The sequence below is a fragment of the Plodia interpunctella genome, chromosome 22, assembly GCF_027563975.2.
Source record: "Plodia interpunctella isolate USDA-ARS_2022_Savannah chromosome 22, ilPloInte3.2, whole genome shotgun sequence".
NCBI lineage: Eukaryota > Metazoa > Arthropoda > Insecta > Lepidoptera > Pyralidae > Plodia > Plodia interpunctella.
The window spans coordinates 2,314,909-2,326,443 of NC_071315.1; the positions used below are offsets into that span (position 1 = coordinate 2,314,909).

Sequence of the window (11,535 nt, forward strand, 5' to 3'; positions counted from 1 at the left end):
GGATGTTTAATAAACAACACCGATGTAACATAACTTTTTATTACATGATTATGTGAAACTAAAACATTCTATTCTGTGAGTAAATTAAAATACAAAATTGCCCCGATATGCGTAATTCCTAAAAGAATTTAGTAAATTGAGAAAAAAAGTAAATAATTGATATATTCATATTAAAATCACCATTATAAAATTATGTTACTATTTTAATATGAATGCATAAAGATGCTTCTGACATGCACTAAATAAAATATGTAATTATTATTTTTAAAAAGTTATCAGTACGCCAAGCGGCAACATTCATTCTATCGTTATGATAATTAAAAACCAGATTTAATTTTATTAAAATAAGATTCATTTTTAAGTGATACGATTCCTCGGAAGGAGATAGAAATCCTCGCGGTGTACCACTTGAAAATGAATCTTATTGTAATAGACTCAAGGTTGGTTTTAAATTGCAATAACGATACAAAGAATATTGGTGATTGGCCTAATGTTATTAAAAAATATCGCCGCGTTTAGAATTTTCTCTAAAGTATGTTGTTTCCAATAATAAATTAAATCGAGCTAAAACTAAAAGATCTTCAAATACAAGAACTTATGTATAATATGATAATAAAATATTAAATTTCATAATATCATATAGTACCTAAGTAATATAATCTGTAATAAGGATAGAGATTTTTTTTTAATTCAACAAAATCACTGGCCATTTTTAAACATTTTCGTTTTATATTCATTCATATGTGTTCTTTTTTCGTAAAGTGAACATTTTTAAAATTATATCCAGTCAGGGTTTTCATAGAGTAGTATGTAATCATGTATTTTATCTATGCATTTATAAATCTTTGTCTATGCCTTTGACAGGATAACTCATTATAAGCACAATGAGAAGCCAGTGTGGCCTTCAGGAACTCTCGCCATATTTGTTATCAAAGCTCTCCATATTAAAATATTTTTTCTTTATGCCCTTAATACTTGAGCAACTATATAAAGGGGCCAACTGATACTTTATAGTAGACTAAATACATTAAATAATGCTAAAATCAATGCAATTATGGAATATTAATATAATCTTAGCCTTAAATCACATTCATAAAGATCATTTCATTCAAAATACGTTTCTGGATTTTTAGACAGTCGCTGAATAGATTTTTTTTCATTTATTTTATCTTTTTATATATATTTAGCCTATTCTTTGTCCAATATTAATTTTTTAAATACACAGTCCATTCTTGGCATATATTTTTTGATTTACATTACAAATTTACAATACAGTATTTTATTCGTTGAAGCATTTAGTTTCACGTCAATAATCGATTTACAATCGTCAATTCATTTTTATCAGATAAATCTGTAAAAATTACTACGTTATATGTTTTTTTTTTTCAATATAATTCTCTATGGCTAATACGAATTTATTGCTCGTTAAAAGTGGACCTTATTATAAAGAAATAAAGATCTATTATGAGCAAATCATAATGGATGGTCATTGACCTATTCCAAGTAATTTGACAGCCCATTTCATTTTTATGATAATTTTAACATTGTCACGTACCACACGCGAAAAAGGACTCTATTACAATACGTTAAAGATCAAATATATTTCAATACATGGCTACCGGTCATTAACCTTTTATTATTACACAGTCTGGCAAATAATCTTGTAAATTAATATTCCAATTTCATTCCAATATTACCGCGATAATATACTTCATATATAATATACTATCACAAGATGATACAGTACTTATCTGGTAGCCAAACCGACAAATTAAAAATGTTGTTATTACGTCACAAGCAATAATAGGATTTATTACAAGGTGATAAAGATCAATTTCTTGTGCGGTCCACAAAGTTGCAGCCAATTTAGTAAATTTAAATAAAAACACGCACCACAAGCGACAATAGGCGTTGTTACAATGTGATAAAGATCCGTTTCCTGTGCAAGGCGATGCCGACGGCCAACCAAATCAACATGGCCGCCGCGTGTGTTGCCAGTAACTGCGCATGAGTTGGATATGCGATGTACCATTTTAGAGGGAAATGGTTCTTTAGGAGTTCGCTGCCGATATATAGGAAGAGGGCGTTTTGGCCTGAAAATATACAACATTATTAGTCGCTTCCCGCTGTCTGTCTGTCTCTATGTATGCTTAGACCTTTAAAACTACGCAACGGATTTTGATACGGGTTTTTAAAATAGATAATGTGATTTCTGAGGAAGGTTTATGTGTACAATTTATTATAGAGAAGCCCAGACAGGTCCCTAGTAGTATTCTTCTTCTTTGCGTGTCAATGGCAAATCAACGCTCCATTAGGTGCCTACTAAAATATATTCTTGCCAGAGCCGAGCCACTTCGATCGCTTCATCGGAAGCTGCCATCAAGTCAGCTCGAGTACAGGTGTTCGGTCACTCGGGACAGGCGAGGAGATGAGCCATCGATTGCGTGGAGAAGCCACAATCGCACATGTTCTGAGACTGGTCAAGCATACCCCACCTAGCCAGACTGTCTTTGCACCGGCCCACTCGAGTGTGCAATCTGTTTAGACACTTCCAAGTGGGCCAGGGCTGATCATGGCCAGACGGAAGTTACTCTTGCAGGGCAACCAAATAGGGCACTCTATGGAGTCTCTCCATAGAGTGCCCGACTTGTTAACATTATTCACTAGGAATAAGTAGGCAGGAAGCGCCTTTGTTTTTACACAATGAAACGAAGTAAATTTTCGACATCAATAAGCAACAACATCAATAATCAATAATCAATTTGACGACCTCGGTGGCGCAGTGGTAAGATTCTTACCACTGAACCGAGAGGTCCCGGGTTCGAACCCCGGTCGGGTCATGATGGAAAATGATCTTTTTCTGATTGGCCCGGGTCTTGGATGTTTATCTATATATGTATTTAATATAAAATATAGTATCGTTGAGTTAGTATCCCATAACACAAGTCTCGAACTTACTTTGGGGCTAACTCAATCTGTGTGATTTGTCCTAATATATTTATTTATTTATTATTTATTTATTTATAAGCGATGTATATCATCGCAAGTTGTAAAGAAATTTCAAATGTTGTCAAAACGTCGGCGTAAGACTTAAAAGAGATGAATTAATTCAGCCGAACTGGCACGGTCTCGATAGCTCAGTGGTCAAGAGCACTGTCCCGGATAGACAAGGGGCGCGGGTTCAATTCCCGCTCGATTCCAGATTTATTTTCCATCTCAATATTATTTTCAAAAATTTCAATTGACTCACCAGCATAATAAAGTGGTCTACCGCCCCACCTATTCTTCAGATCCACAACAAAATACAGGACTGCTTGAATGAAGAAGGCCATGCCAGCTGTCACCAGGCAGTATGACAGGGACCATAGATTCTTGTTTATGGGTATCGGCCCGGCGCTCTTTGAGAACATGCATAAGGCCCCGCCCGACACGCCGAAGATTATAGCCCAGAACAACCAACGCACTATGCGGGCCCTGGGGACATTTTTGATAGAATAAAATGAAAAGAATAATAATTTATTCAAAGCAACTAAAACACACACACGTTATTTACAAAAACTACAGCACAATGGCATTGGAATAAATTTTAGCACTAAAACATCCTGTGTGCATTGAAACTATTCAAAAAGGAGCAAAGCACATATATATTCATATATGTGCATATTCTGCCATATATGTATAATAATATATGATACTAGGTGTTGCCCGGGTCTTCCCTCCCGTGGGAATTTTGAGATAAAATATAGCCTATAGCAATCTTGGATAATGTACCTTTCTAATAGTGAAAGAATTTTTGAAATCGGTTCTGTAGTTTCGGAGATTACCCGCCTCAAACATACAAACTCACAAACGCTTACCTCTTTATAATAATAGTATAGAAGTATAGATAAATATGTTCAATTCTTTTAAAATAAAATAAATCATCAATAAAGTTTCCTAAATCGATACTACTACATAAAAACCCTTAAATACATTAATATTATTAATACATAGTAATATTATTAATATATATTAATGCTATTAATATTATAAATGCGACAGTTTGTGGTTGATTCCCACTAGTTCTACTGAACAGTAAAATTAGTGGGAATAGAGCCGCGATAAATACGTGGAAATAACCGTACAATCCTCTCCCTTCAAGTTAACAATCTGGGCGGTAGATTATAAGTTGAAATTTCTATACTAATATTATAATTGCGATAGTCTGTCTGTTCCGCTTTAACGGTTAAATAGTTTGACCGATTTTGATAAAATTTTGTATACTTACATGCAGTTAATGAACCTCGTTCAAACATCTCCTACATTTTTTTTTTAAATCAACCCCCTATAACCTCAGTAGGGGGTGAAAGTTTGTATGAAAACCATGTCTGTTGCGCTTACGCAGAGAAATTCACGCCGGCGAAAGCTACTTTTCAATGTAACAAAATGTCGAATTAAACGATCGGTTCGTTTGATTCGACATTTTGTTACATTGAAAATGACATACCTGGCATGGTTGTAAGCCAGCATGACCCTGGTGGCGTGAGCGCCGGCCTGCAGCACCAGCACGCCGGAGAACACGCCCAGGAGGCCCTCGGGGTCGTGCGGGACCGACGTGCGGTACAGCTTGTGGAAGGTGCCGCGCTGGTACAAGTGGGACGAGCCGAGGACCAGTCTCAAATGAGGGGGGAAATTTTTTTTTTCATTATTTTTTGAAACAATTATCATTTTTTATAGAAGGATTAACCTTTATACAACTATATCTTATAACAAAAATAGTATTCATAAATAAAATAAAAAAATAAAATATAGTTTTTTATATTTTTACATAAATATCACTTATTGTATTATAACAAACCTATATAATTAACCACGAAAGTTATTATTATATAAAGTTACCTGTCAATATAGCTGGCGATGCCCCCGGTACAGTTTTGCAGTGAGTCCCCCCCCACCGCGGACATGTGCAGCCCCCCGGGGCCCGCGTAGCCCCGGGGGCAGCCCGGGGCGCCCAGGAACAGGGTTATGCACACCTGGGTTCCACAAAACATCAACATTTATAGAATATATAGATACTAATCCATATCCATACTAATGCTAATAGATGCTAAAGTCTGTCTGTCTTTTCTGCTTTCGTAGCAGATTTTGATAAAATGACTGCTCACAAGCTTTTTAAAAATCAACCCCTAAAAGACTACATGGGGTGAGAGTTTGTATGAAAATCATGTTGTAAAGATGACTTAATTGATCACACAAAAATATTGGTCCTAAAAATTAATAATCTGTAAATACATTCATCACAAAAAATATATAATTATGCTGTCAGAATTAACTATTTTACACTTGAAAATATGTAGAAATAAATAACAATTTTAGAATTTATTATTATATTATGTGGAAAACCTACCTGAGTGGTCGCAAGTATAATGGTGACTAGCCACTGCTGCCACCCTGCGGCGATATCACGAAACAGAGAACGACCTGGCGACGAAAAACAAAAAAGTCGGTTAAGTGAGAGTTGAAATCGCGTGGTAAGGATTCTGTACCTCGATTATATACACCATATTTAGGTATTTTCATTTCCGTGCATCCGTCTGTTCAATATTTTAATTGAAATTAGAAATTTGTTTGTTTGAAATACCGTTATTGCACATCAGTTAATAAAAACACATGATTACATTACAGGAAAACTTAACATGCATCGTGACCCAAAGACGGATAACTTAGTTAAATAAACGAGCGTTTATTTTGGGGGTACTTTTAGAAAAATTGTTTCGCAAAACGTATATTGTGACATATGAATTAAAAGGGATTTTTTGACGGTGGATTTCACACCTCTCATCTGAGCGATTTCGCGGTTCTTCCTCAGCCGTTGAACGTCGGAGCCCAGGGTCCGCTTTCCTACTCTTTCAATTACTCCATGATACGTTGCTGAGCTAGGACAAAGCCCAACAGTGGGCTACACACCCACCTGGAGTTATATTCTGGCTGGTCCTCATCAGGGCGCACTCCAGTGAGCCAACGATGAAGTACATTGCAGCCAAGCGTTGCAACACTCCGGGCAGTCTGACGTTGGTCCAAGAAACGTTGGTGGAACTCAGTACTATGCCCAAAAGGGCCAGGAGTAGGGATCTACGTGCGACCTGTGGCAAATATTAGGCTTTCAAGATTTATGTTCAGACTTGAAAACTTTTTATCCCACTAATATTATATAAAGGCTAAAGTTTGTTTGTTACTTCTTCACGCTCAAACGGCTGGGCAAATTTCTATAAAATTTGGTATTGAGGTAGCTTATGATACTGTTACGAAAACGTAATACTGTCTAAAAAAATATCTCAAGGTTTTTAAACAATAACACTGTGAACCCTAAATTCTGTAAGGAGCGCAATGTTCCGGAAATAATTTAGGGTGCAAGCAATAGTGAGCCTTACATGCTACATACAAAATAAATATAAGGTTCACAATCGTGAGTAGTTTTTAAAGGAGGTTCCGTCAAAACGTGATTTATTAAGCTACTAGCTTTTGCCCGCGGCCTCGCCCGCGTCAATTTTCCGTAACGAAAGGTACCCTATGTCCTTCTCCATATTTCAAATTACATGTATGCAAAATATCAAGAAGATTGGTTGAGTAGATAATGCGTGAAGAGGTAACAAAGAAGCAAATTTACTTTCGTATATTTCATATAATATTAGTTTTAGGACATAGAAGCTTATACGTGAGACTTCAAGGGTGTCGTACATATACAGGGTCACTGGTATCTAACGCATAACCTTCCAAAGGCGCATAAGGTACACAGAGACTACCATCTTTTGTTCTACGACTTTTGTCTAAACGTAATAAATGCAAAAACTTTCCTTTTTTTTACTTTTAATGTTGTTTCTATAAAACGTTAAATCTATGTTCGATTCCGCTACATAACGCTACTGTACTGTCTCGTGTTGCTCGGCTATTACATAGTTAAGATGTGTAGAATCGCCAATTAGATTGTTTTTTTTTTAATATGAAAATCACGAAAAGTCGTATAATAAAAATTGCTTGTTTTGATGTACCCAAGTAGTATTTAAGAGGTTTTGCGTTTGATACCAGCCACATTTCTTCAGTTCTGTTTCGGAAGAGCTACAAGTACGATCAAAGACATTAGTGCAATATAGCGACTAACATTCGATACAAAGTACATAAAATTAAGTTCTAATGTAAACACCAATGACAGGTATATACAACGTTCACCATAGATTTCAAATTAACTAATCAAATTTTATTAAAAATATAATTATAATTTTCAATCCTTGATAACGTTGAGCAACTTATGTTTAAAGACATTCAGGCTATCGTGAAATACGTCCAATACACCCGAGATGAGATTTAACTAATTGTATGTATTGCACATACGGTTAACAGGAGTACGGCTACCCAGATTGGTTCTAGACGGCATCGGACCACCCAGGAGTTTGGTGATGGGTTTGCACGGCTTTAATATTTATTAAAGATAATAAATCCCTGGAATCCAATAAATTATTTAATTTGACCTTGGCGATACTACCGCACTTGAGTGCTTTACGAGTGGTGTTAAAGGCTGAGATCTGAACCCACTACTCACCTGATAGAAAGCAGTGGTCCTGGGCATGGAGGTCCTCAGTCTGGCGTGGAGGGAAAGCACCAGCGACTGTCCCATGGCGAATGCGAACCACGGAAACACTACGTCGGCCACTGTGAGTCCGTCCCACGCTGCGTGGGTGAATATTGCGTAGCCGCCGCCGCCCGCGTTCACGAATATCTAGGAATAACATGTTTTCATTTACTTATTTATTTATCAATTTTATACACAAGAAACTTAAAATATAAATATAACATACTAGATGTTGTCCGGGGCTTCGCTCCCGTGGGAATTCCGAGATACAATATAGCCTATAGCAATCGTGGATAATGTGCCTTTCTGATGGTGAAAGATTTTTTTAAATCGCTTCGGTAGATCCGGAGATTACCCGCCTCAAACATACAAACTCACAAACAAACAAACAAACAAACAAACAAACAAACAAACAAACAAACAAACAAACAAACAAACAAACAAACAAACAAACCATGAGAGCGATTGCGAATCCTCTGAAGATGTCCAGGGAGCGAAGTCTGGAGCGAGTTGGGGACCTCGGGACGCTCGCCTCGGCTGTCAGTACTCGTGTCTCGGATCCAAGTTCGTTGTCCTCCCTGAAATTAAACATATAACTAACTTTTGTCCGCGGCTTCGACCACGTGAATTTCCCTGGGGAAAGTTAAAGACACGCGTTCATAGGAAATACCTTTACGTTTAACTTTTCTCAAAAATCAACCCCAAATTACTATAATGGGGGGTGAAAGTTTGTATGAAAATCATAATCATGCGCAAGCGCAGGCGCACGCTATAGGCATTCGGCATGCACCAGCCTTTAGTGTTTCTGTGTGGATTGTCTCTCCATTGTTCAAGTGATAGTAATTCCTTACAATAACCTTCATAATAAGTCGACTACAATGATGCATAATATCATTGCTATTGTCATAATAAATCACTTTCCTCTCTATAAATCTCCTTTGGATTGTGCAAATTAATTTATGCATTTCTCTGTATACAGGGTTTTGAAAATACCATCTCTGCTCATGTTCCCTGAGGTTCTCGGGGCTGTGGAGCCAGGAAGATAGGGGTCAGCAAAAAAATAAGCATGACAATTTTGAAGATTCGGCTGTTTTTAAAACCGGCCGCCTACCTGACGTCAACCCTCCTAGGGAATGTTATTGTTACCTATCAGCTGCCTAGGCTATGGGACCCTCAATCGCCTCGTACACATCCATGGCGGGATCTCTAGTTCTTACATATTAAAAAACAAAGTCCTCTGCCGTGTCTCAGAATAAACTCATAAACTACATTAATGCGGTTTTCACCAATAGATAGTGTGGTTCCTGAGGATGGTTTAGCTGTACAATTTATTACGTTTTCAATCAAGCGAGCGCTAATATATATAACAAAACTGAACATGCAATTACCTTGCAAAATATCTGGCATACAACCTTCCTGCAATGATTCTCTTGCCGATTCCTTTCACAATATACCATAGAGTAGCCATAGACAACAGAGTGACCACCGCGTTCAGGATAGGCAGCGAAGAGGCGTCGGGCTCCGCCGTCATGCGGGGGAGGCACAGGTCCTTCGTCACATCGGACACGTTGATGCTGTATTGGCCAAACTCTCCAAAGAGATATGTGCCTGGAAAATGAACGCATAAAACCATGAGAACAATGTTTTTTTACTTGGGGATGCCAGCATACAGAAAACTACTACAGAAGAACCATTACAGAACTTCCTCTGTCTATTAAAAAAAAATGCATCTAAATACATTTCACAGTTTTATAGATCTAAACATACATGGGAACAGCTGGAGGCGACTTTTTTTCTCTGTAGTTTTTAGGACATAGTATATTAAATAATTCATAAGAATTTTTTAATACATATATATTTATTTTAAGACATTAAGGTACATAGAATTTGCAAGGATTACTGCATTAAAGGATTTGAGATAGCTTGATAAAATAAAATACCATTTATCTAAAAAGGCCACGAAATTGCTGTACATAGTGTAAAACAAAATCGCTGTCTGTCTGTTCCTGTATGGTTAGATCTTTAAACGGATTTTGATCCTTTTGTTTATAGTTGGAGTGATTAAAGAAGGTTTAGGCATATCATTTATTACTTTTAGGGCCACTGGTTACTTGAAAGACGCTGATAAAACCAATTACATATTCATACATTTAAGAACTCCTGTTATCTGTATGTTATTAGAGATACAAGTTTGCAATTGCTTGTATATATGTAAATCAATTAGGTAGTTTGTATAAACAGCCCTTGTTATGAATTTAATCTCTGCTAGTGACTAAGCACAGATAAAATAATAAATAGACAACATTATTCATGTATTTTTTTAAATAAGTAGGCAAACAATCATCAGCACATCAGCCTGTCCATATTCATTTCAAATTTGCCACTAGAGGCCCATGCAGAACTAGATACATGTTTTATTAAATTGTTTTTGGCTATTCTCTCACTCTCTCATTTGAACATGTTTCCGGTCGCTTCAACTTCAACTCAACTTCAAGCTTTTAGGAAGTAGCTGCATAGCCAAAATGGCCATGCAGCTTGCCCAAATTTTCATGCGGATGAAGCACATCAAAAAACAAATCTTAATTTTGTCTATTAAAATTCTGTTTCAATTAACTCATCATTATTTCAGACAAACAGTGCCCTGTGTGTCTGTTCCTGTAGGAATTTCAGGATAAAAAAGTGGTATTCTACTTATGCATTTCTAATATTCTTTAATGTTACAGTATTCTGGTCTTCATACAGAATTTTTCATTTATTGAGTCTTATTATTAGTCTAAGGCTTCCCTAACTGAGTGTGAACACATTTAAACTGTGTTAGAAGAAATTAAGTATATAAGTGAGTAATCTATTTCTATAGTTTGTCTATGAGATGAAGCCAGCAACAATAGGTACCAATAATGATGCACATGACTCAGACAGTACTGGATAGGTTTCATAAATAAGATTATCTTAAGTTGAATGCACAGTGGTTATCTATTTTTATACACAGTCACTATGTTAATGTAAATCAGCTGTTGCTTCGAAGTACTATTATTAATTTTAGTAGGCTCATAAATCTACCTAAAATCATAGCAAAATCATCTGTTTTACATTGATGGACTTGATGTGTGGTTGACTGTACCAATAATAAGAAATATAAAATATAACTGAAATGCTAAATTTGACCAAATTGCTGATATTTAAATTTAGAAATGGATTTTACATGGTTATAATTGGAGATTTTGTATCCCAAAAAATCTCAAGATACTGAACTTTTTTGTTAAATAAAAGCCTTCCAAATTTTGCAATTATCGTCATTGTACAATGGTTGAAACAGATACGACAAAAGAAACTGGTTATATTTGAATAAAATTATACTGAAAAGCAGAACAGGTCGAGTGACTCATTGCTTGAGTGGTTATTGCATTGCATTGACCGAATTTAAAAATGCTATAAAAAAATAGAACATTAATTTTTAAACTACTTGCTAGAAAAAAGCACAAACAGAGTCTAAAAATACCTATGTAAATAAACAACAAGGACAAAGAATGTACAAACCATTGCAAATTTGTCCGTTGCCATTTTTAATAGCGTAGTGCAGAGGACTCGTAGTTCCAAGGACCACAGCCCCCGTAGATGGCAATCTGATCGTCTCCAGCAATTTACAGCCCTCGCATTCATCATATTGGCTATAAAAAGTCACTTCTTCGTCAGTGATCAACTCCAAACATGCTTGATCGTACCGAAGAGTCGTCCCATTGCATTTACGTATAAACGCACCAATGTTCTGTAACGCCATTTTTTATTCTACATGGAGCACTGGATATTGTTAAAACTTTAATCTTCAAGTCTTATTAAATTACAAGTCAGTAAAATAAAATAATGCGAAACTCGAAAATACCACAAAACAAAATCATTGAGTGAATGATTTCTTTCTTTTATTGACATAG

At 36.1% G+C, this 11,535-nt stretch overlaps 1 protein-coding gene across 1 annotated transcript; it reads right to left on the minus strand.

Moving 5' to 3' along the window:
- Window positions 1–23: 23 nt before the first annotated feature.
- On the minus strand, window positions 24–11,520 carry LOC128679659 (heparan-alpha-glucosaminide N-acetyltransferase-like). Its single transcript, XM_053762046.2, has 10 exons — window positions 11,144–11,520; window positions 8,995–9,214; window positions 8,061–8,184; window positions 7,577–7,753; window positions 5,951–6,122; window positions 5,387–5,460; window positions 4,879–5,012; window positions 4,487–4,654; window positions 3,251–3,474; window positions 24–2,093 (listed from the first exon to the last, which is right to left on the minus strand). Exons 1-10 carry the CDS (start codon window positions 11,382–11,384, stop codon window positions 1,915–1,917), a joined length of 1,713 nt encoding a protein of 570 aa, XP_053618021.1. The 5' UTR covers window positions 11,385–11,520; the 3' UTR covers window positions 24–1,914.
- Between the last annotated feature and the right edge of the window lie 15 nt (window positions 11,521–11,535).